The sequence below is a fragment of the Lissotriton vulgaris genome, chromosome 4_1, assembly GCF_964263255.1.
Source record: "Lissotriton vulgaris chromosome 4_1, aLisVul1.2, whole genome shotgun sequence".
NCBI lineage: Eukaryota > Metazoa > Chordata > Amphibia > Caudata > Salamandridae > Lissotriton > Lissotriton vulgaris.
The window spans coordinates 74,483,925-74,510,807 of NC_141691.1; the positions used below are offsets into that span (position 1 = coordinate 74,483,925).

At 47.1% G+C, this 26,883-nt stretch overlaps 1 protein-coding gene across 1 annotated transcript; it reads left to right on the forward strand.

Annotated features, from left to right (window-relative positions):
• LOC147718397 (C-type lectin lectoxin-Thr1-like) lies at positions 1–25,621 on the forward strand. Its single transcript, XM_086918338.1, has 5 exons — positions 1–261; positions 8,934–9,103; positions 13,275–13,406; positions 23,116–23,221; positions 25,197–25,621. Exons 1-5 carry the CDS (start codon positions 204–206, stop codon positions 25,307–25,309), a joined length of 579 nt encoding a protein of 192 aa, XP_086774464.1. The 5' UTR covers positions 1–203; the 3' UTR covers positions 25,310–25,621.
• Positions 25,622–26,883: the final 1,262 nt, after the last annotated feature.

The window sequence follows — 26,883 nt, forward strand, 5'->3', positions numbered from 1 at the left end:
AGTTAAGCCTGGCTAAGAGGTGATACTGATACTGGTGATGATAAAGGACTTATCGTAGGTGGCTCAACTAAACACTTCTGCAAATTTCTTCTATAAATGGACTGCCACAAAAGAGTGAAGGAGCAAGGCGTAGGCTGATCTCCTGAGGCAAGCGTCTCCTGCCGGTGCTTACAGTGGGACAGGACCATCCACCATCTGGCAAGATGAAATCCCTGCTCATCCTCTTGACCCTTCTGGGGCTGGGGGCGTGCCGCACTCTGGGTAAGAACAAGTGTCTGTTGTATCTTGTGACTGTGTTCAAAAGAGAAGTCCACCTAGGGCCTTCACCCCCCTGTGCCTAGCAGAGACTAAGGAACAGATTTACAAAAGTGTCACAGAACGCAGCGCAGCACCCAAATGTGGCAGCGACAATGTATAGGCATTTATATAGCGCACTACTTACCCGTAGGGTCCCAAGGCGCTTCGACCGCTGCGAAACCCTTCCTGGCTTCCCTGAGAGATGGTCCCTTAATGGGTATCTCCAGGGTGAGACCAGGCATCCCCGGCGGTCTGGTGGGGCCGTTAGTGAAGACGAGGCAAGCTAATGCCCAGAGTTGCCGAGTGTGATCGCTGATCAGAGTGGGCACCGAGGCGAGAGAATTATCGAGTCCGCTGACCCTGGTCCAGAAACCTGCCGCGTCGGGAATCGAACCCTGGTCCCGGGCCGTCCTCTGCTCTCGGGTCTGCCGCCTCTAACCAGTGAGCCACACTACTTCACAAATTTGATGTGCTGCGTTGTGTGGCAGGGAGAGGGCTATCTACAGAGATATGGCACTATCCGGCTCTCTCTCTAGCGCTGGTGTACAATCAGGCGGCCGAGCGCCACCACACTATTACACTAACAAACCATTGCATCGAGGTGCAAAGGTGTCTGTTTGAGTCTAGCATTGATTTTGTAATCTTTTTTAACCTTCCAATACAAAAAACCATGCTTAGACTAACTTTAAAACGTTTCCCACTTTGGAAGTGTGCTGTACGCTGCCGCACACATGGTAAGCGGGAAATGTTTGGCGAAATAAAAAGCTTTTCCTTATTTTAATGCCTGCTTTCCAGTGGCATTAATTTGTGATGCAAAACACTGTATACTATTGTTAGTACATAGGATTTTGCATAAAAAACCATGGATGAATGCAGGGGAACGCCCATTTGCCACCCATGTAATGCCTCCTTGACGCAGAGATATACACACAGTAACACAGAGCACTACCACGTAAGCAAAGAAAACAATGTTTGGTTAGAATAATTTTTAAGCAGTCATTTATCACACCCTGCTCCATCCACTAAAAATGAATCAGGATATACACCCCCATGCTTTTTTGCCATTTTTCCATGTTTTCATTAACTGAATTCTTCGGGGCCTGTCTCCCTCTTGGCCTATCTCATGTACAGTTCAATAGGCCCTTCTCCCTATTGGTCTGTCTGCTTGTATGATTCACAAGGCACCTAATTCTATTGGCTATTCTCTCACTGAGCTGTATCCCAATAGAAGCACTGTGATCTGATCTATCTCTTATAATTGATCGTTTTAGTTTTATAAGCATCTACAGTGTGGACTAATTATAATTTTATGTCTGAAAATGACAAGTGTTTAATATTTTGTATACAACAGAAAACCACCTTTCTGCTACTTTATAATCTCTAGCAGCTGCACCTACTATATCAGCTCCTAGAAGCCTGCACTGATGATTGCTCAATAGACACACGTAGCAGCCGGAAGCCTTAGGGCAGCTCCTAACATTATAGTATTGCTAGGTTCAGTCACATACTAATCCATTAAGCTCATCCCTCTTTTACTCGATTTTCCCTGCGTTTCCATTCTCCTGGTCCCCATTTTCCATCTCTCATCTCCCCTCTTAGCACCTTCAGGTGACCTTAGGATGTCATAAGGCTCTGCATGGCATAGAATGACTGAGGACATAGCATGGTGATATAGAGTAGTGAAAATGGAGGGAAAGGTCTGGTAGGGGTGCCATGCATGGATAAGAGAAGCCCAGTAAAAGTGCATTATCTCTATTATATCTATTTATAGGTTGATTTAGGCTGAAATGTTCATTCTTCTATTGTGATCTGTGGCCCTTTAAATTGAATGTCTATCAAGGGTTATAGTGATGCAAGGAGTGATATTTTGTCAATCATCTGGTGCCTGGAGGGGAATGGGTGGTTTAATGCCCTCCTTAGCTGGGGGCTTCTCCTTCTGTAGAGGGTGGTCCAGGTTCCTCAAGCTTTGGACATGGGTAGGAGGGACGCATGACCCCAGCTGCATATCAACAAGAGCGGAGGGCATCCTAAAACATGCCAACATCCAGACTGAAGTATGGTTTACATTCTTTCCAAGAGGAGAAGGAAGCTGTGCCACATCCAGCATTCTCGAGTCTCCTCTTTGGTACAGCAGAGAAAGTGCTAATGGCCTCACCTTGACTGCCCATTAGGCCACACCCACTGTGAGTGATACATTGCTGTGTTCGGACTATCTGAATGCCCATGAGATGGTAGTCGAAAACATTCTTAAACACGTGCACACTCCTACATCACCACAAATGTCCAGGGTGCCTATACAGGACAGGGATGCTCCAAACTACTGGTAGTTGCAAAAACAACAAGTGATGGACTGAATGTGGATCAATGTCACACACTCCCCCAGTCAAAAGATCTGGGCCCAAATCCATCGTTCTTTTGCACTCCACACCACCCTGGGTTAGACAATGGCGATATGCAAATCAGCTCTGACCCTGTTGCCCCATGGGAACAGTCCAGTCCGAACTACAAAAGCCATGTCCTTCCCAGAACGGAATCAAGCATCCGAGGACCGGACCGGTTTCGAGGTAACACCTCTCATCAGCCCGGCTAGCTTGACTCCAAGTGGTGTGGAGTGCCTGGGACCCACATCTGGGCATCCCCAGCGCACTTAGGGCGGCAATTGCAAAAACAACAAGTGATGGACTGAATGTGGATCAATGTCACACACTCCCCCAGTCAAAAGATCTGGGCCCAAATCCATCGTTCTTTTGCACTCCACACCACCCTGGGTTAGACAATGGCGATATGCAAATCAGCTCTGACCCTGTTGCCCCATGGGAACAGTCCAGTCCGAACTACAAAAGCCATGTCCTTCCCAGAACGGAATCAAGCATCCGAGGACCGGACCGGTTTCGAGGTAACACCTCTCATCAGCCCGGCTAGCTTGACTCCAAGTGGTGTGGAGTGCCTGGGACCCACGTCTGGGCATCCCCAGCGCACTTAGGGCGGCAATTGCAAAAACAACAAGTGATGGACTGAATGTGGATCAATGTCACACACTCCCCCAGTCAAAAGATCTGGGCCCAAATCCATCGTTCTTTTGCACTCCACACCACCCTGGGTTAGACAATGGCGATATGCAAATCAGCTCTGACCCTGTTGCCCCATGGGAACAGTCCAGTCCGAACTACAAAAGCCATGTCCTTCCCAGAACGGAATCAAGCATCCGAGGACCGGACCGGTTTCGAGGTAACACCTCTCATCAGCCCGGCTAGCTTGACTCCAAGTGGTGTGGAGTGCCTGGGACCCACATCTGGGCATCCCCAGCGCACTTAGGGCGGCAATTGCAAAAACAACAAGTGATGGACTGAATGTGGATCAATGTCACAGACTCCCCCAGTCAAAAGATCTGGGCCCAAATCCATCGTTCTTTTGCACTCCACACCACCCTGGGTTAGACAATGGCGATATGCAAATCAGCTCTGACCCTGTTGCCCCATGGGAACAGTCCAGTCCGAACTACAAAAGCCATGTCCTTCCCAGAACGGAATCAAGCATCCGAGGACCGGACCGGTTTCGAGGTAACACCTCTCATCAGCCCGGCTAGCTTGACTCCAAGTGGTGTGGAGTGCCTGGGACCCACGTCTGGGCATCCCCAGCGCACTTAGGGCGGCAATTGCAAAAACAACAAGTGATGGACTGAATGTGGATCAATGTCACACACTCCCCCAGTCAAAAGATCTGGGCCCAAATCCATCGTTCTTTTGCACTCCACACCACCCTGGGTTAGACAATGGCGATATGCAAATCAGCTCTGACCCAGTTGCCCCATGGGAACAGTCCAGTCCGAACTACAAAAGCCATGTCCTTCCCAGAACGGAATCAAGCATCCGAGGACCGGACCGGTTTCGAGGTAACACCTCTCATCATCCCGGCTAGCTTGACTCCAAGTGGTGTGGAGTGCCTGGGACCCACGTCTGGGCATCCCCAGCGCACTTAGGGCGGCAATTGCAAAAACAACAAGTGATGGACTGAATGTGGATCAATGTCACACACTCCCCCAGTCAAAAGATCTGGGCCCAAATCCATCGTTCTTTTGCACTCCACACCACCCTGGGTTAGACAATGGCGATATGCAAATCAGCTCTGACCCTGTTGCCCCATGGGAACAGTCCAGTCCGAACTACAAAAGCCATGTCCTTCCCAGAACGGAATCAAGCATCCGAGGACCGGACCGGTTTCGAGGTAACACCTCTCATCAGCCCGGCTAGCTTGACTCCAAGTGGTGTGGAGTGCCTGGGACCCACGTCTGGGCATCCCCAGCGCACTTAGGACGGCAATTGCAAAAACAACAAGTGATGGACTGAATGTGGATCAATGTCACACACTCCCCCAGTCAAAAGATCTGGGCCCAAATCCATCGTTCTTTTGCACTCCACACCACCCTGGGTTAGACAATGGCGATATGCAAATCAGCTCTGACCCTGTTGCCCCATGGGAACAGTCCAGTCCGAACTACAAAAGCCATGTCCTTCCCAGAACGGAATCAAGCATCCGAGGACCGGACCGGTTTCGAGGTAACACCTCTCATCAGCCCGGCTAGCTTGACTCCAAGTGGTGTGGAGTGCCTGAGACCCACGTCTGGGCATCCCCAGCGCACTTAGGGCGGCAATTGCAAAAACAACAAGTGATGGACTGAATGTGGATCAATGTCACACACTCCCCCAGTCAAAAGATCTGGGCCCAAATCCATCGTTCTTTTGCACTCCACACCACCCTGGGTTAGACAATGGCGATATGCAAATCAGCTCTGACCCTGTTGCCCCATGGGAACAGTCCAGTCCGAACTACAAAAGCCATGTCCTTCCCAGAACGGAATCAAGCATCCGAGGACCGGACCGGTTTCGAGGTAACACCTCTCATCAGCCCGGCTAGCTTGACTCCAAGTGGTGTGGAGTGCCTGGGACCCACGTCTGGGCATCCCCAGCGCACTTAGGGCGGCAACTGCAAAAACAACAAGTGATGGACTGAATGTGGATCAATGTCACACACTCCCCCAGTCAAAAGATCTGGGCCCAAATCCATCGTTCTTTTGCACTCCACACCACCCTGGGTTAGACAATGGCGATATGCAAATCAGCTCTGACCCTGTTGCCCCATGGGAACAGTCCAGTCCGAACTACAAAAGCCATGTCCTTCCCAGAACGGAATCAAGCATCCGAGGACCGGACCGGTTTCGAGGTAACACCTCTCATCAGCCCGGCTAGCTTGACTCCAAGTGGTGTGGAGTGCCTGGGACCCACGTCTGGGCATCCCCAGCGCACTTAGCGCGGCAATTGCAAAAACAACAAGTGATGGACTGAATGTGGATCAATGTCACACACTCCCCCAGTCAAAAGATCTGGGCCATCCGGGCTGATGAGAGGTGTTACCTCGAAACCGGTCCGGTCCTCGGATGCTTGATTCCGTTCTGGGAAGGACATGGCTTTTGTAGTTCGGACTGGACTGTTCCCATGGGGCACAGGGTCAGAGCTGATTTGCATATCGCCATTGTCTAACCCAGGGTGGTGTGGAGTGCAAAAAAACGATGGATTTGGGCCCAGATCTTTGGACTGGGATGAATGTGTGACATTGATCCACATTCGGTCCATCACCTGTTTTGTTTGCAAATTCCGCCATAAGTGCGCTGGGGATGCTCAGACGTGAGTCCCAGGCACTCCACACCACTGGAGTCAAGCTAGCCGGGCTGATGAGAGGTGTTACCTCGAAACCGGTCCGGTCCTCGGATGCTTGATTCCGTTCTGGGAAGGACATGGCTTTTGTAGTTCGGACTGGACTGTTCCCATGGGGCACAGGGTCAGAGCTGATTTGCATATCGCCATTGTCTAACCCAGGGTGGTGTGGAGTGCAAAAAAACGATGGATTTGGGCCCAGATCTTTGGACTGGGATGAATGTGTGACATTGATCCACATTCGGTCCATCACCTGTTTTGTTTGCAAATTCCGCCATAAGTGCGCTGGGGATGCTCAGACGTGAGTCCCTGGCACTCCACACCACTGGAGTCAAGCTAGCCGGGCTGATGAGAGGTGTTACCTCGAAACCGGTCCGGTCCTCGGATGCTTGATTCCGTTCTGGGAAGGACATGGCTTTTGTAGTTCGGACTGGACTGTTCCCATGGGGCACAGGGTCAGAGCTGATTTGCATATCGCCATTGTCTAACCCAGGGTGGTGTGGAGTGCAAAAAAACGATGGATTTGGGCCCAGATCTTTGGACTGGGATGAATGTGTGACATTGATCCACATTCGGTCCATCACCTGTTTTGTTTGCAAATTCCGCCATAAGTGCGCTGGGGATGCTCAGACGTGAGTCCCAGGCACTCCACACCACTGGAGTCAAGCTAGCCGGGCTGATGAGAGGTGTTACCTCGAAACCGGTCCGGTCCTCGGATGCTTGATTCCGTTCTGGGAAGGACATGGCTTTTGTAGTTCGGACTGGACTGTTCCCATGGGGCACAGGGTCAGAGCTGATTTGCATATCGCCATTGTCTAACCCAGGGTGGTGTGGAGTGCAAAAAAACGATGGATTTGGGCCCAGATCTTTGGACTGGGATGAATGTGTGACATTGATCCACATTCGGTCCATCACCTGTTTTGTTTGCATATTCCGCCATAAGTGCGCTGGGGATGCTCAGACGTGAGTCCCAGGCACTCCACACCACTGGAGTCAAGCTAGCCGGGCTGATGAGAGGTGTTACCTCGAAACCGGTCCGGTCCTCGGATGCTTGATTCCGTTCTGGGAAGGACATGGTTTTGTAGTTCGGACTGGACTGTTCCCATGGGGCACAGGGTCAGAGCTGATTTGCATATCGCCATTGTCTAACCCAGGGTGGTGTGGAGTGCAAAAAAACGATGGATTTGGGCCCAGATCTTTGGACTGGGATGAATGTGTGACATTGATCCACATTCGGTCCATCACCTGTTTTGTTTGCAAATTCCGCCATAAGTGCGCTGGGGATGCTCAGACGTGAGTCCCAGGCACTCCACACCACTGGAGTCAAGCTAGCCGGGCTGATGAGAGGTGTTACCTCGAAACCGGTCCGGTCCTCGGATGCTTGATTCCGTTCTGGGAAGGACATGGCCTTAGTAGTTCGGACTGGACTGTTCCCATGGGGCATAGGGTCAGAGCTGATTTGCATATCGCCATTGTCTAACCCAGGGTGGTGTGGAGTGCAAAAAAACGATGGATTTGGGCCCAGATCTTTGGACTGGGATGAATGTGTGACATTGATCCACATTCGGTCCATCACCTGTTTTGTTTGCAAATTCCGCCATAAGTGCGCTGGGGATGCTCAGACGTGAGTCCCAGGCACTCCACACCACTGGAGTCAAGCTAGCCGGGCTGATGAGAGGTGTTACCTCGAAACCGGTCCGGTCCTCGGATGCTTGATTCCGTTCTGGGAAGGACATGGCTTTTGTAGTTCGGACTGGACTGTTCCCATGGGGCACAGGGTCAGAGCTGATTTGCATATCGCCATTGTCTAACCCAGGGTGGTGTGGAGTGCAAAAAAACGATGGATTTGGGCCCAGATCTTTGGACTGGGATGAATGTGTGACATTGATCCACATTCGGTCCATCACCTGTTTTGTTTGCAAATTCCGCCATAAGTGCGCTGGGGATGCTCAGACGTGAGTCCCAGGCACTCCACACCACTGGAGTCAAGCTAGCCGGGCTGATGAGAGGTGTTACCTCGAAACCGGTCCGGTCCTCGGATGCTTGATTCCGTTCTGGGAAGGACATGGCCTTTGTAGTTCGGACTGGACTGTTCCCATGGGGCACAGGGTCAGAGCTGATTTGCATATCGCCATTGTCTAACCCAGGGTGGTGTGGAGTGCAAAAAAACGATGGATTTGGGCCCAGATCTTTGGACTCGGATGAATGTGTGACATTGATCCACATTCGGTCCATCACCTGTTTTGTTTGCAAATTCCGCCATAAGTGCGCTGGGGATGCTCAGACGTGAGTCCCAGGCACTCCACACCACTGGAGTCAAGCTAGCCGGGCTGATGAGAGGTGTTACCTCGAAACCGGTCCGGTCCTCGGATGCTTGATTCCGTTCTGGGAAGGACATGGCTTTTGTAGTTCGGACTGGACTGTTCCCATGGGGCACAGGGTCAGAGCTGATTTGCATATCGCCATTGTCTAACCCAGGGTGGCGTGGAGTGCAAAAAAACGATGGATTTGGGCCCAGATCTTTGGACTGGGATGAATGTGTGACATTGATCCACATTCGGTCCATCACCTGTTTTGTTTCCAAACTACTGGTAGAGCTCCCTCCAAGAGAGTAGCCCCACATCTGGTAGACTGCCAGCAGAACTGGTCATGAAAAATGTCTTACAACTGCTGGGATGTTTGATAAATGAATTGCATGTGGGAACAAATGAACTCAAATGTAAGTATCCTTCACTAATGAGCAGCCTTGACAGGAGGTCAATCAAGGTGACAGTCGTTCCCCTCTTGGAGTACGCCCTTTAGGGACCAGAGTCCCCAGTGTAAGGGGCATCTACAGTGATGGTGATATTCCAAGGCACAAGCCATGCAGTAGAATCAGAGGTCCATGCAGCATAATGTGAGTGTCTTTACCATTGATATCTGCAGAAATACTGATGGAAGACGCTGTGGTGGAGGCCTCAGCACCCGAACCATGCGAAAAAATGAACCTCTCTGATACCACCGTGTGCCCGGTGTGTGGAATTCATGACTGGAGCCGGTTTGGGAACACTTGCTATAAACTATTCAATTCCAGGGTTTCATACGGCACCGCTGAGGTACGTAAAGATCGCTTCTACATATCTCTCTTCTTTAAAGAGCACCTGTTGGGGTCTGTAAATTGTTGTTATCGCTCTAGAGCAGAGGTCTTTAAACAAATTTGCACTGAGCACCCTAAGCAAAATATTTTGAAGTCGGACCACCCTCCAAACATTTATTGCAAGAATAGGGTGAGCAGGAGGGTAACTGGTGAGCAGCGAGGACAGAGTTTAGGAGATCATTTCAGGGGTATTTCTCTGTAGCCAAAAATCCTCACCATATGTGAGACTTAAGCAACTGCAAATATATCAAACAGACACTGTCCAAAACACTGGGCCCCACCTTGGGGTGTTGTGAGCCTGGGTCCCAATGCAACTGCACCTGCTGCACTAATGGTAGCTGTATCCTGGAGAAGCAGGCTGTCTCCTCTGCCTCTTTTACCCCTTCCTGCATGCCTGGCCATCACTCCAATCTTAAAACAAACTCTGTGTCTTTTAGAAAAAAATGAGTCCCCAAATGTTGCCCTCTCCTTGTGCACGGGGGCCCTCTGCCCTTACACTAGCAAATAAAACAAGCCCCCTGTGCCCCTTTTGCAATAGCAAACAGTCATAATTGTGACACAGTGGGGCCCACACAGACTGGGGCTCCAGTGCTACTGCTCCTACTTCACTAATGACAGTTACTGACTTGAAAAGCAGGATGTTGCTAAAAACATGGGGACCATCTTACCCCGCCCCCTGTTTGCTGTCTCTATAAGACTCAGCTAAGATATCTTCTCTGCTTCAATTTTCATCCCCATTGGTCCAAGTACCAAATGACCAAGAGCTCTCTGCTTCTTGTCACATCCCTGTCCTGCTATCTCAAGCAGAAGCGGATTATGGTCTGAAAAGAGTTGTGGTAGTTTTTTAATTTCCACCTTATCAGTATTTTACATGAGGCTAGAAAATAATCCAAGCGCACATACTTCCTATGGGGATGAGAGTAATAAGTATATCCAGGGTCGCTCGAGCTTTTCTCCACCCATACATCAATCAGCCATGGCTAGATTTAAAGGCAGTCAGTGCCCTAAATACTTGGGGTTTCCTCCCCCCCGTATTTCTGGGTCTGAGTCTTTTGAGCCTCTAAATGTATGTTCAGTTCGCCGCACACTTACACTGGTCTGGCCAGGAGACAAACTCTTTTGGATCATCCTGATTTGACCCGTATATAGTCCCCACTGTCAACCCTGTGGCTAGGGATGCGATTGCCCAGCGCCCCCATTTATCAGCTACTACCCGCTTAGCTATTCCCATGCAGTTCTTAGTGTATATAGCTACTCCTCCAATCACAGAGGTCTGGGTAGAGCATATCGCCAGGTTATATCCCCTAATTTCAAGAACGCTTTTATTGTTCCAGGGGATGTGCATTTCCTGCAGGCAGATTTTATCAGAATTAATAGTTTTTACGTATTTCATAGACTTTGCCTATCTTGTTTTTATCATTTAGCCCGCCCACATTAACTGAACAGATCTTAAGTCTATCCATATTGACCTGTAGATTTTCTGATTGTAGGCCCTTGCTTATTACATTTTCCCAATGGGTTTTTTCCTTCTTTAATGTTTATTTCTGACTTTTTCTTTTCCTTGTCCCCCCCGACCCTCCTTCCCATCCCTCACCCCTGTCTCCCCTCCCGCTGGTCGCCAAGTCCCCAACCCCCTTGCTCACCCTCCACCGTGAAAGCTCCCAGACCGAAGGTCTGTGTGTGCGATGAAGCAGCGCAGCACCATGATCAGTGAAACCCTGATTATTATCCTAAAAAGAAAACACAAAAAGAAGAACAGTGGGAAGATGTTGGCTGAGTAACTGGTTACAGATACAGAAAAACAGGCAAACCAACTCCATATTCAGCCACAGAGTGTTCTGTAACCAGTATTAGCCCAACAAGTTTCATATTGCCGTTGTTACTAAATTCAGCCAACCAACCCCCTCTGTTAAAGCACAGCTAATTCATTTAACATCTTCCTAGGACTCATTCCTATATTTACAATCCCCTTGCCAGATATCAAGTCCTTGCCATCCCTATCCCCTTAGTTCTGCCAGAACTTCCTTCGCTTTAATCTCTGAAGTGTAAAAATAGGAACGGTCTCCTACTACTATCTTCAGCTTTGCAGTGTTCATCAAATATGCCTGGGCTCCCTTGGCTTGAAAAGGGGCAATCATCTGCCTCAGCCTCCAACGCCTTTCGACTGTAATGTGGAAAAAATCCTGCCTCGCAAATAAGGCAACATCATCTACATTCCGCTTCCTTTCTGGTTTAGCCTTTTCCCAGATATTTTGCTGTAGTAGATAGTTCCTAAAATATACCAAGATGGCCCTGGGTTTTGTGTCGGGTCCAGTTGAATTTTTCATGTTGAAGGGAACTCGATGAGCGCGCTGTACTTCTTGTTGCCAGTTCCAACCTTCCAGGTCAGGGAATGCCCTGCCAAGCAGATCAATCATATACAGTTGCACATCGGTGCCATCCCAACCCTCTTGAATGCCTATGAAGGGCAGATTGTTGCGCCGCTGCCGGTTTTCTTGCTCCTCCAGCTTTCTTTGGATGTCTGTCAGTCTGACCTCATGCGCTTCTGATTGTGTCTGAACACCTGTAATGTCATCCTCAAGGAATCTAGTTTGCATCTCCAACTTGGTTAGCCGCTCACTGATGTTATTGCAAACTTTAGCAACTTTTCAAACAGTACCCTGCATTTCTCGGAGAGCTGATTGCAAGCGTTTGCTGTCTTTCCTGGTCTCTTCACAATGAGACATAATTGTTTGTAATATGCCCTCCAATGTCGAGACTGTATTGTCCTGAGACTCGATATCTAGTTTCCCAGCAGCAGCGCCGACCAGTTGCAAAGTTGGAGAATAGTCCTATTTGAGATCTTCTTACCCTCCTTTCCTCTTGCTTGTTGCCTGCTTTGCTCGGCTAGATCTTAAGCGCGCCTTGTGTACAGTTGCAGCGGAGTCTACCTCACTAGTGTAGCTTTCACTAGAGCCTGTCAGTGATAAAGATTCATCCGCTGAGCAAGGACCATCCGACAGGAAATAGAAACAGTCAGCAGCTTCCGAGTCATTCCCTTTTCTTCCTGCCCAGCTTTCCTTGCTGCATTGTGCTGTGTCCAGCCCTATCCCATCTTGAGAGCCAGAAGCGTGCTTTAGGGATTGTACGCCTTCATGTGGCATTTTTTTTTTTTAGGGGTTCCCTAATGCCACTGGTGTCCCCACCTTGCCATTCACTTGCTGTAGGCAGTCAAATGCAACTTCTGGTTGAGGTTGTGGGGGGTGTCGGTGCTTAACAAGACATCTTTCTTAGCCTCGCTGTCCCCCCTCTACTGCTTCTGTGCCATTGAAACCTGCCATAATCTCCCCTCCATTCCCGCTGACCTGCTGTTGCTGCCAAGTACCTGTGATCGCAAGTTCCACATTCCCGCTGTCCAAGGTAATTTCAGCCTTCACCTCGCACCCATCAGTTGTCTCGACTCCGTACTCCCATCGAAGGTGCCTGCATCCGAAATTACGCCTGACTCGTTGAGCACTACACGCTTCTTTGTTCCCCTCAGCAGATCCGCAACTGTGTGGCGGAGCAGACGTTGCTGGTGCATAGCTCCACCTCTCCCCTTCCCCTCCAGGGCCAACTCATTCCTGTTAAATCCCTGAGCTCACCGTCCTGGGTGCCGCGTAGTTGCAGCACCTGGCTCCGCATCGATGCCAGTCATTGCTGCATTAGCACCTTCCATCCCTGAGCCACCGCGGATCGTTAAGGTCATTAATCCTTTTCCTTGAGCCCTGGGAGGAGCGGGCTTAGGTTTCATGCTTCCAGGTAAGTGAGCTCAGGAGCGGTCAATAGCCTCCAAGGCAGTGCTTAGTTTAAAGCAGGCGGAGGATAGTTCCAGTACAGCTGCTCTAGCCTCTCAGTGCATATGACATGTAAGATGGCCACTGTGCGTCTCTGCGTCAGCACGGTGCGCAAGGGCAAACAGGGGCGCTGTCATTCATCCTTGATGGAGACAGGTTCCAGTGAGTTGTTTGAAAGAAGTGTCTTAGAGTGGTCTAACGTAAGGCCTCATACAGGTGTACTGTTTCATATTCTATAGATTTTCCTCTTAACTTATAGGACTATCCGATTTGCCACGTGGTGTGCTAACATCTTCTTCCCCCTTTCTTTGCCAGTTGGACTGCAGGACGCGCATCAGCGGTGGTCGCCTGGCTTCAATACATTCCTCATGGGAAAACCAGGCGCTTGTTGGGTTGTTCCCCTTCGGGGTCCCTAGTGCCTGGGTGGGAGGACTCTACTTACAACAGGTACGTTTAACATCCCACCTTTAGTGCTGTCGGAGCACCTCTGATTGGGGGAGGGGCATTCTAGATCATTTGAGATTGGTTGAAACCTGTGCAGTCAATCGCATAGTGTGATGTGGGTTATTCCGAAATATTTATTTCATCCGTTAACTATTCAGGAAATACTGATGGAAATATATACTGCATTCAGAACAAAAGCTGTAACTGTTGCATTAACTGCACACCTGTAAATGCTACATTCTGTAAAGCACGCAGGTGTAGAGTTAGGAAATTACAAATTATGTTTTATGTGTTTTATTCTCCTTTCGTACGATGAAAATTCAATATTTTTCCACTCCCTCGCTATTTGTCTGCACACCTCTCCACATGCGTCTTGTGAATTTCAAAATAATCAATGTATTTCACCCTCTATTCGCTTAAAGTCTATTAAATGCAAAAATGTCTTAAAAACTTTGCAGATTTTGGAACTCAATAAATCACTTCAGAAGCAGGAGTTTATGGACGTTCGGAAACTGTGTATTGCATGTTTCTGATGTTTCTGATCGCTCCCTTACCTTCTCCCTTGATCAAATCCTACAAATTCATAACCTAGCAACAGGAACACTTGCAAAGCTGCAGAGTGCAAGCAGAGACACTGACAGGAATGCCGCAAAGTTACGAAAGCTGACAGCTTGCAGCTTTGAATGCTTTTTCAAAAGCACGAAATGGGTGAATTTTCTTTTTTTATGCATTAAGGAGCGATTATTAACCCGCCCGCTGGGTAAATATTGAATGTTCTCTGCTATTTACCCAACTGCTGACCAAATAATAAAAATGATGTACTATTTGGCCAACATCCTTGAAAATAGCAGAGAAAGGTTACTATTTACCCAGCTGCTGCTTAGATTCTGCACTGTTTGGCTTGCAACCGTGCAAATAAAAGGGAGCTTCACTATTTCCCCGGGAACTTGCTAAATAGCAGAGGTTTTGCACTATTTAGCTAGCAGTCAAGCAAACAATAAAACGTCATTCATTTCCCAGCTGCTGGACAAACAGCAGACAAGTACAGTTAGGTCAGCAGCCATACAAATAGCAAATTAATATAATGATTTACTTGACTGCTAGTTAAAAAGCAGAAATATTATATTATTTGACCAGTAGCCAAGCAAGTAGCAAAGAAATTTCCCTATTTACCAAGCAGGTTATAGCAGGAATGATGTAGTGCTTTACCAGTGGCCTTGCAAATAACTTGAAAATAAGGCAAGCACATAGCAGAGGAACTTCATTATTAACCCAGCTGCTGTCTAAACAGCTTAAAGTTTGTTTTTTATGCTTCATGCAGATTTCAAGAGGTACTTACACCAGGTAAAACTCAGTGGCAGCTGGTAATTTTAGGAGGGAGAGTGGCGGACGGACACACACAAAAACACACACACACAAACACACATACAAACTCACTCACACCTACGCATCCACACATGCGCGCAGCCGCGCACACACATCCATTCACAGCATTCATTACCAAATATTCAAACATATATGCATGCATGACATATTCATTTTAAAAAAATCACACTTACCTAAAAAGTCACACTTACCTGCAGCTCTGCCACAGAGGTCCCAGGAGGGTTGGGACTGCTGCCTTCCCTCAATGGTTGGCCTTAGGTCAGCCAAGGAGGGAAGGCAGCAGTCCCAACATTGTCACACAGTGGTATGGGGTCAGTGAGACTGCTGACCCCACCCCAGTTTGTGACGAAGTGTCACTGATTGGCACTCAGCCCTTGGCGCTTCAGGGCTTAAAACCGAAGTGTCCAGGTCCGAGGCAATGAGTGACGATACCCTTCATCACCGAGGGGGAGGGTCTCAAGGATTTTTGCTGAACTGGGGAAGTCACGCCCAAAGGAGCTGTGATGGTTGCAGTCCAGCAAAGTTCAGCCCATGATGCCAGGAGCCTGCACATTTAGTGCATGTCTAGCTCCTGGCTGCCTGGACTGAACATGAAGAGTGTCTGTCAGGCTGAGTGTAAAAAGGTGAGGGGGCGTGGCCCGTCAGCCCCTAAGGATCAGTCACGGCTGGTAGAACTTCAAACAAGGAATTAACACAACTGGCATCCACCTCTTTTCCAAAATTAGGGTCCAGATGCATTACTAATTCATTCACAAAATGTGGTCACAAATTCTGCATATACATTTTGCGAATGGAATTGTATTTTACAAAACTGACATATGTACTGTTCGGTCGCTCCTCAAAATACTGAATCACAGGGGGTTGCCGAACGACCTGCCTAATTAATATTGATGATGATTATAGATCTTATTGAGCACTCGATTGCCTGGAGGCATCTTGGCGCTGTAAGTGAACAAGGATGAGAACCAAACTATAAGCTGAAACAAACAAAGATCTGGTTGAGCAGAACCAAGGTAGGTTCTGAATAACCAAGCTTTTTCCATTTTTCTAAACGCTAATAATGAAGTAGCAGATTTTAGTTTCTCATGGAGGCTGTTCCACTGAAGAGCTGTACATCTATCAAAGCTTCTGCCTCCCCAGGAGGCGGGTTTAAAAGATAAAACAATCGTATTGTTCGCAGACCGAAAGCGAAGAGTTCTGTTGGGAGAATACCACTTGAACCTTTCAAGCAGAGGGCCAGATCCGTGCAGGGCCTTAAATGCATTGCATAAGGCCTTAAAGGGGATGCATTTCTTAACAGGTAGTCAGTGTAATTTATTAATCTAGGAATATCAAAAAGCATCTGGACTGCAGAATTTGGCAAGATTTGCAGTTTATTCACTGAGATCTTTTGCAGATTCCCATAGAGGCCATACAGTAATCCAATCAGGCTAAGACTAGTACAGTGACAGCTGTCTTCCGTAAGTCGGAAGGATAAAATTAGCAATCTTCTTTATGATCTTAAGCATATAAAACGAAGTGGGAATAATCGCGTCACTTGGCTTTTAAAGGTAAGTTTCTCATCCATTATGACGACAACATTTTTTTTACCTTCCTGTAAGATCTTGTGGCTACCAGGAGGGGGACCAGAAGGAAAAATTGTTCCCTAATAGCAGAACTTCCATCTTTGAAGAGTTCAACTTCAAAGATTTGTTGTTCATCCAGAAGTTATGATTGTTGTTGGAGAGCGAAACAACAATGTAGGCGTTGTCAGTATAAGACACCAACGAAAACCAAAAAGACTTGATGAAACTAGCTAGGGATGTGACATAAAGGTTATCCTGACTTTCCTTGTGGTGGTACTCCTTTTACTCCTCGTCCTGCTTGTTTTTTTGCCAATTCCTCCTTGTTTGGGTTTTTGTATGCCTACCCCTCTTGGCACCGGTCCTTCTGGTCATACTGGTCCTTCTAGGCCCCCTTCTCCCAGCTAATCCTTTTCTTCCCTGATTTTCTTGACCCTCGTCCATTTGACCTAGTTCTTCTAATTCTCAAAAACCTGCTCATCTGATTCCTATACATCAGTTCCTGGTGCTGCTAGTCCCCTTTTATCTGACGTTTTGTGTCCTAGCCCGCTAAGACCTTGCCCTCTTAGCACTTGTCTACCTGGTTTGGTTCATCCTTTTCCTCGTGGACCTGTCCTCATAGTACTCACTGCACCCAATGGTCTGGGCTCTCTTGGTCCTAGTTCTCTTTGTGTGGGTCCTTCTTAGCCTTTTCACTTTGGTCCTGGTCCTCCTGGACTTCCAGGTTCAGTCCCATTAGTCTTTCGTGCTCTGGCTGTTCTGGTCCTCCTGATCTTCCACCCCTGGACCATCTACCCAGAGGTTCAGGTCTTTTGTGCTTCACTCAGTACTCTGGTTCCTGTCCAATGATCATCGTCCCGCTGGCCCTACTAGGCCTGTTCTTGGCCTCTTGGTGATGATCCATCTAACCCTCTTTGCTCTGGTCCTGTTCCTACTGGTTCGCCTTCTTCTGGTGTTTGGATTTACCCAAGGACCTCGATGACTTGGAGTGCAACGAGGAGTGGGGACTCCAAGAGCGGCCTCCAGACCTTCCTCTCGAACGAGACCGGGAGCGACGCGGACCCGACCGTCTGGCCTCCAACAACTTTCGGGACCGCTCCCGCAAAGTCTTCGGATGCATGGCCCGGCAGTCGGATCACGACTTCTGGTTGTGGTCGCGCTCCAGACAGCACAAGCACATGTGGTGTGGGTACATCACCAACATTATCTTGTGACAGGATCCGCTAGGCTAGAAACCGGTCCGAAGTCGGGACATCCCTCGCGCACTAGAAGTCGACAGACTAGAAAAGTCGGCAAAACGACGCAAAAAGGCTAGCCAAAAAGTGGGTAAGGGGTAGCTCTCTTTGGATCTGCTCTAGGCTGGCGCGGAAAAAGAAAGAACTGACGTCAGCACGCAGAGCACGTCTAAGTAGGTACCTCGATGTCATACCGGTGACCCCCGACAACCGACATAAAGTCGACCAACGCTTCCTACCAACGTACAGGGGCACTGCTAAAGAAAAATCTCCAGCTCCGGACTGAGGCTTAGGGGAAATTCTAAAGAAAGGAATCTACAACTAATTGTATCTATACTACTATTATAAAGAGAGAACTGTGTCCTTTGAGCCAGGTAAACTCGAAAAGTACACCACCAATCAAAACACCCAATACATCTTTGAAAACCTCAGGGCAAGCAGAAGGACATAGGCTATTAAAAATAAAAAATATAGGTTGTTTAAAAATTTTTTAAATAAAAATAAAGTAGTCCCTTGCAAGTAGCGCCGGCTGCGACGTCTGCGTGATGACATCATTTGCGCTCCCAACACTTCCTGAACACTTCCTGAAAGAAGTTCGCGACCTGCTGGGAGGACTGCCGCGGCCCTGCATGCTGCTGGGCGAAGTGGCGGGCTGTGCGGGCGGGGCGCCTGGATCGGGACCGGCGGCTCAGGTAAAGATCAGGCTCTCCGGGACAAGGGCGGGATGAGGCCGGGCCGGGGCGGGAGGGTGCCCGGGCCGGGAGGGGGAAGTGGGCGGGAGGTTGGCCCTGAACAACGGCGGCTAAAAAAAAATGCTGCCCCCAGCACCTTTTTGCCCCAGGCAACTCTGGGGCGGGCTGCTAGTACTTATATAATAAAGAGAGAGCCCAAACCTTTGAGGCGGGTAATCTCAGGAACCAATCACAACACCCAATAGAGCGTTGGAAAGGGCAGTTGCAGCAGAAGGACATAGGCTATGCAGACGCCCACCATATACATTTAAAAGGTAAAAGAACCATGCCAGCAAAGTAGTCCCTTGTGGGCGTGTCTGCGTTGTGCTGTGGGCGTGTGCTGGGGTTGTGACAAACGCTGGGGGCGTGTGGTACGTTCTGCCCTTCATTGCATGTCTCATATCGTGTGCTAATCCCACCCTACTCCCTTTAAATACCCCTGCACCCCATAATCATAACCCACCCTTACTCCTTAAAATACCCCAACACCCTTAAACACTAACCCATCTTAACCCTATAAATATACCTTATACCCCAAAACCCAAACCTATCCCTAAACCCTAAAAAAATACCCCTGTACCCCAAAACCCAAACCTAGCCTTGAACCCTATAAATACCCCTGTACCTCAAACCCCAAACCTACCCCTGAACCCTAAAAATACCCCTGTACCCCAAAACCCAAACCTAGCCCTGAACCCTAAAAATACCACTGTACCCCAAAACCCAAACCTACCCCTGAACCCTAAAATACCCCTGTACCCCAAAACCCAATCCTATCCCTGAACCCTTAAAATACCCCTGTAACCCAAACTTACCCCTGAACCCTAAAAATACCCCTGTACCCCACAACCAAAACCTAGCACTGAACCCTGAAAATAACCATGTACCCCAAAACCCAAACCTACCCCTGAACCCTAAAATACCCCTGTACCCCAAAAAAACCCAAACCTAACCCTAAACCTACCCCTGTACCCCAAAACCCAAACATAGCCCTGAACCCTTAAAATACACATGTACCCCAAAACCCAAACCTACCCCTGAACCCTAAAAATACACCTATACCCCAAAACCCAAACCTAGCCCCGAACCCTAAAAATACCCCTGTACCCCAACACCCATACCTATCCCTAAACCCTAAAACTACCCCTGTACCCCATAACCCAAAACTATATCTGAACCCTTAAAATACCCAAACACCCCAAAACATATACCCCTATACCCATACTTACCTTATCCAATTTTTTTTTTAAAAAACATGCTTTTACCATTCATGCATTTACAGCGAATTTCGTTGTAAATGTATGCGTGGTAAAAGCATATAAAATGTAATGCCATGCGTTATAATGGCATTGCGGAGTCATGGTACTTTCATAATGAAAGTATGCGGAGTGATGGTATGCAGAAAGAAAGTTGCGGAATAATGGGTGTTTACCCTCCCCCGGTAAGTACATTGGTGGCGCGGCGGCCCACATCTCCAGCAACATACTCATATTTTTTCACCACACATTTGAAAAATGCACAGGTCTCTCTCATTGATGGCCCGCACCGACATACACTTTTAGACACACCTCCCGCCACAAGTTCTAGAATTGCGAACTTTAGAGCTGGGGAGCTACGTTCGAATCTCGGCATCAGCTCAACATCCTGTGATTCCAGGCAAATCGCTTCGTCTCCCCGTGCCTACCACAAATGAATGTGTTCTTCTGTAATGTAAGTAAATTGTGCTCATGCCAAGTTGTTGTTTAGTTTGCGCTATATAATATTGCAAGGAAAAATAAAGTAGGGAAACTCGAGTTCACACACTACTGAACGCGCACTCTTAAGTGCATCAGCAGTGCACTGTGAATCGGAGCATTTCACAGGCCTGTCACAGATAAGAAATGCTATCAAAACGAAATCCTACAAAACAATATACTACTGTCCAGCAGCAATTCATACCCGGACGGGCTGCTAGTCTTTCAGATAAAATGAGTTACTGTACATTAGTTCTGCCTGGGCCTAGTTTTGCTTGTCCTGCTCCTCGTGGCTGTGGTTGTTCTAGCCTTCCTGGTGGTCCTTCATCTGGGCCTTATTCTCCTACTTGTCATTATCCTGCTCTTACTGGTCCTACTCATTCCTTCCTCAGACCCCCTCCACAATGGCTTTAGTCAGGTACAGCCTCCAATACTTTCACCCAGATGATTTTTTTCTTGCCTTAAAGATTTCTTTTGCTTATACCACTCTGTCAAGGTCAGAAATGAGGGCTCAGTAGAGACAGGGCCTTATCCACTTAAAACAGTGCTCAGCATGATAAAAATCAAAACTACCATTCCCAAGATACATTGGGCAGGTGACTAAAATATCAGTGTGACTGAAAGGGCCATTGGATTAATAAGCATCTATGCCTGAAACCCACCCAACAAGTCAGTTTATTCACAAGCAGCAACGTGAACTCCTGTGAATAATCCAGATGTTGCTAACCTGTCTCCTGCTTTCACTTCCCCAATCAACAGAAGCCCTGTTACCCAATTTACCTCCTGCAAGAGTCACAAAGCACTGTGTCCGTCCCCAAGAAACAATTGCCTATTGTACGTGTGCCTCCCTCTAGGGCCCAGCCATCACCTGTCTGCTCCATTTCCTGTTTGGTGCTGCTTGTTGACTGCTGGTGTGTTGCCAGGTTTCAAAATACTAAGCAGGCACAACCCCCCTTAAAAAGAAGTTTAAAGCTAGCACAGCGCCTTCCATAAGAAGTCCAAAAAAGAGACCAGCCCTCCACAATCATCAAAAGGAGGATCATTAATATTTTTAAAAAAACATGTGTATTCTCATGAGTGAATAAAACATTCATGTGACATGCTTTAAAACCATATTAATTATTCTTTGCAGGAAGCCAAATACTCCTTCTCTGCAGTGTAAAATATCTGTGTGCCATATCCTGAAGCTCCTAAAACAGAAGTTTGATTCCTACGTTTTATCGGAATATTCAAATAACATAAATGTTTTTATTAAAAATTAAGTTTACTATTTTTTTTCTTCTGTAATGAATTCCTGCACTCGTCTTTGCACAAAGTATTGTACATTTGTATATGCACTTACATTTAAATGCCTCGCACATGTTACATCCCCCTTACACGATGGCCAGCATCCCGCCATTGATTGCTTTTCTCTTTTTTTCTTATTGGCCAGCTAAATAAAGATCTCCTTCACGCTATCTTTCTGGTCGCCAGTCAGCTTGTACATCGTCTCTATTATTTACCGAGTGGCTAGCTAAGCAGCATAGATTATGTACTATTTTGCGGCACCCGGGTAAATAGCCCACTGTTTTTTTCCTCGTTCCTTGATCATGCAAACCTACTGCTGGTGATGGAAGAATGATCAAGTTATCTACTGGCCTCCAAAAAAATGCTGGTGTCTGATTTTCTTTTTTGATGAGACATCCGACTGCAGCGAGATGACATATGTTCAGACATCACACTTTTACGGAAGTGCAATACTCCTCTAAATTGTTTGTCTATGTGGGTCTAATTAATGTTTGTAATGCAACGGAAAAGTGAAAGGCGGAGTAAGTGTTATGGTGGTAGGATTATGGAGAAGAGGTGAGTCTGGATATTTTCTGAAGTACAAAGTAGTGGAACACAGTTCCTGTTCGCTCTGACTGCTCAGTAACATCCAATAGAAGATTATGGTTTCAGACAAGCATGTACATTTCTACCTCTTTTTATGGGTAAATATAAAAGTCATGAATAAGGCTAATGACTCAACTCTAGAATTTGACCCTAATCGCCTGTTAGCTGCGACTTGTGCCAAGAACCTTACAAAAGTTACTGTGTCAGCACACTTGTGTACGGATGCAGATGAAGTAGTGTGGCTCACTGGTTAGAGGCGGCAGACCCGAAAGCAGAGGACGGCCCGGGACCAGGGTTTGATTCCCGGCGCGGCAGGTTTCTGGACCAGGGTCAGCGGACTCGATAATTCTCTCGCCTCGGTGCCCACTCTGATCAGCGATCACACTCGGAAACTCTGGGCATTAGCTTGCCTCATCTTCACTAACGGCCCCACCAGACCGCTGGGGATGCCTGGTCTCACCCTGGAGATACCCATTAAGGGACCATCTCTCAGGGAAGCCAGGAAGGGTTTCGCAGCGGTCGAAGCGCCTTGGGACCCTCCGGGTAAGGAGTGCGCTATATAAATGCCTATACATTTACATGCATCAGTATGTTGACTGCTTAATCACAGAAGCCCATTGGTTTTCACACAAATCAAGGTTAATGAATATTTGTCAATACACATCTGTTCATGCACTTGTACTAGTGTGTCCCTGAATATGCAGCTGGCTTATTTTGTGCAAAACCAAACGTGCTTCAACGTAAATAGCACTTGTACTGCTGCAAATATTTCTTAACTCATTCCATGGATTTTTAAATGTTTTTCAGCCTTTCTAAGCCTCCAATCACTATTCAGGCTATGTACAGCAAATAAAGCCACTTTCATTAGGCTAAATGTTATAAATTAAAACAAGGCTGCTGGTGTCAGTAACATGTTAACAATCCTTCAAACGACATTTCAGTTGATAATAAAATAGAGCCAGTGTAGTTTCAGAGATAATGCGCAGGACTGGAGGAAGGTGTTTTGAATGTACCAGAAAATGAAGAAACTATTCCTGTAACTTGAATCTTTCCTCTTGGTTGCAATCCATCTCTATGTCGCTGCAATGCCTTGAAGTCTTTACCTACAAAGCTATCTTCTTTCTGGTCTTTTTATTTCATCCTCTCACTTAAATCTGTGTGACTCGTGTGTGATCTTCTCTCTTTATCAAAAGGGGAAAACCTTTGTTTGGACAGATGGCAGTGACTCCAACTATCAGAACTGGGCTCCCGGAGAACCCAACAATGCAAACGGAAAGGAATTCTGTATGGAAATGTACAGTAAGTAAACAGAGACACAAACATTGTTGCGAGTTGTTAGCTATTTAGATGAAAGAAAGAGTGTGTAGGTGGCATGATCCATTCCCAACTTTGAGGGAATGAGGAAAATCCAGTTCAATGTTAAAGCTCTTGAAGAGCGACTTATACCAGATCCGCCTCTGAGAAATTGTCTTGGGTACATTTTCTGGACGCCGGCAGAGGATTCCACACTTGTGGAATCTGAAACAACTGAACAAGGGACAAACTAGGCAGTGAAAGAAGGGTCATGTCGTCTTTGGGGGCAAAGTGGCAAGAAATATTTTTGGGGTCCCTGTATGGAACAACATTAAATTGTATTGCCCATTTCATGATAATTTATGCCACCTGTGATGCCAAACAATACTAAATTACATGTAAAGCTTTAACTAGGTGATAGGCAGTTGAAATATGCTTTACCCGAGACAACAAAAATCATTAGGATGATGCTGGGTAGAGAGACTGACTCAGGGGTAGAAGTAGGCAGAGGGAGAGTGGCAATCCGTTGTTTAAATAGACTGCATGATGAACTAGATCCTGGCAGGGGTAGTTAGTCCTAAGGATAAGATATTGTCCACCTATGTGGGAGAGATCAGGGGGGCATATTTATCTTGGTTTTGCTTCGTCCTTGAGCCACGCAAAGGGACACAAGGGCGACGCAAAGCCTAGAATGACATTTACAAGGCCAGGCAAGGCCACCTGGCTTGGCATTGCGTGTTTGATAAATGTGAAGTAACACAAGTAAGGGCAAGCCATTGCCTTCTATTACTCTGTCTCAGGGAGTTTTGGTGCATTCTCAGATATAACATTAGTGGTCGATCTGGGGAGCTACGCCTCCCCAGGAGAGGCGTAACAAGGAGAAATACAGAGTTCTCCTCATTTTTTTCTCTTTCTGCATGTGCTGCATAATTCAGCACAAGTAGAAAGAGGAAAATGTCTCTGAGGTGACCCTTCCTGTACAAAAATAATTCAGCCTACAACTCAGGCTCCCTTGAAGCTTGCAGTTTGTGCGCCAGTGCAGGCAGAGCGCAGGAGTGTGCTGTATCATGTTAAATACTGCGTATTTGTGCCCTATCATTTCATGCAGCTTAGCAATGTGGCTTGCTGTACTACGTTGTGCGAATATTTGACAAATATGCCCCCGTATCTGGAGCTGAAGCAGGGCCAGATGTACGAAATACTTATCTTGCATCTTCTAAAAAGCGACTCCTTAGAAATGGCTGTTTAGGAAATGCAAGATGGTATGTAGAAAAAATAGTGATTCCTAATAGTGATTCCTACAGTGTAGGAATTGCCATGAGGCGATAGCTGTGTAGGTCATACCAAACCATTCGTTCCTATGAAGGCCCATAGGAACGAAATGGTTTGCATTTCCAAATTTGCGATTTAGGAAATGTTAAAGCAAGGGTGACGTTCAGCCTAAGGCCCCACCCCCTTACCCCAGCAGCTTCAAATGTCCATTTTCGATATACCGTTCAACCATAACATTCACAACAGTTGATCAGGGTTCCTACGAATGAGCACGTTACTTTGTTATGAGTGAGGTTGTTTCACAGAATGTGTTTTATAACATGTATGACATTCTCAGGTATGAAAGTAACCGTGTGTGTATGTACGTCTGTCTATGTGTGATTCGCCACATTGCTTTATAAGGATCTAGATACAGGAGTCGTATGTTGTGTCTGCTCTTTAGAGTCAAGTTTTTCATTGTCTCCTTCATTCGCTTTACATACTTAGTATGATCCACCTCTCCTCCCCCCAAAACGTTTTTATACTAATTTCCACTTTGCTTCATGCCTTCTCTGTCTTTTTCAGTGAAGCGGATGTCATTGTTGTACAAACTCTCCTCTTGGGTTCTGTCCAGCCCACTCTTCTAGAACCCCAATCCCTCACCCATTCCAACACTTCTCTTGCCCCCAGATGTTGGGTCCCTGTCTCACACAGAGTATTTCTTTTTCAGAGAGTGGGAAATGGAATGACCTGTTTTGTTACATTCAGAGAGTCTATATCTGCGAATACCGTCTGAATCGCAGGGAGGTCCAGGAAGAGGAAACCCTGGAGACTGCCGATTAGGAGCTGGTCCATCCTGCAACCGCTTGGTTCCCTGCATCGCTTCGATGAAGTTTCTGCGCTTTTGCTTTGATCCACTCCTTGCAAGACCACTCGGCAATATCAACACATTGAGGCAAAGCATTGACACCAAAGCCACGGATGTGCATGTCTGCAGCACTCACAGTATCTTAAGGATGCTTGAGGTTCCAGCACTAGCTGGGGTAACCCAGGAGTAGGCTAAGCCGAGGAGACAGAACTCATCCCCCTGTGTGAATCTACCCATCTGTTCCTGCCTTATGCTGCTTGGTATATGAATAAAACCTTCATTTTGCATATCCTAGAATCGGTCTTCTTTGGTGGCAGGGGACAGCAGGAGATCTTCTAGGAAGGAAGTGGTTGATGGGTTAATGTGAGAGGCATAGACTGAAAGGCAGAGTCATATCTGTAGACATAAGCTGTGGTGTATGCATGCTTGGAGTATTTGTATGGTGCGTAACTGCTCAAAAGACACTGGAGCGCTCTACAGGGTCAAAGGCATATACAATTAAGAGTAGAGAGTGAAAGAGGACTCTTACTGGGTTGTGAATTAGTTTTCTTTAAAGAGGTGTGTCTTCTGTGAGGAGGGTTTGGGGGCAGAACTGAAGATCAATGGAAAGTTGGTCCAGTTCCTGGTTATGATATAAATGTGCAGACGTACCTTTAAAAAATGGAAATCACTTTTTAAAATGTGTCCGTTAGTATCTGACATAAACAAACTATAGTGCATATTATTAATGCCCCAATAGCGAACAGCTAATGAATTTTCTGCGCATGTCTTACACAATGATAGGTATATACTAACCCTTAACTTAATTTTAAGAGAGGTCATTTCAAATCATGAACTCTATTCAAACAACTCACTTAAAAAATAAAATATTTGATCTCATTAGCAGTATAAAAATGTATTAAGGTTCGTTGTAAGAGTTTAAAGTAAATATTTCAGTAATAAACGTGTTATTGCTTGCCTTCCTTTTTCACCAATGATGTTTACTTCCATCCATAGTTTGTCTATTAATGTTGGTCATTTTTCCGCCCCAGGAGATGGTTTTCCCACCTTCGCCTTTGCTGGGCAGTAGCCCTTGTTTACTACGCTTCTTGTAGCTACTTTTGCCTGGCTAGGCGTTTATTTGCTCCTTTCTGGGTGAAACCTCATACGACTATAGAGCGCCACCATCAACTTCCTCTGTCGCCTTGACGTTATAACCTTCTCTTTAAATCCTGGAAAACAGGAATACACACCGTAACCTCCAACTCTCTCTGTGTGTCAGTGCTTAATTTGTTAAAAAAACAGTGCTAGGGCCCTCCTCATGAGGCCGCAGGAGCTTTCATCACCCATTGCCCGCGCCAGCCCTGCCAATGATCACAACTCCTCAACACGTGACCATCGCACTCCTAATGGAGTGACACTTCAGACTATTCCAGGCCCCCAAAGCTATGAGAATGGCTTGGGCAGCAGGTATTAGTGCTTTTAAATGTTTATTTAACTAATAAACAACTGTTATGTGCTCATCTTCAATTTAGACAAACAGCGCCACCTGGTGGCAGACTCTGAGTAC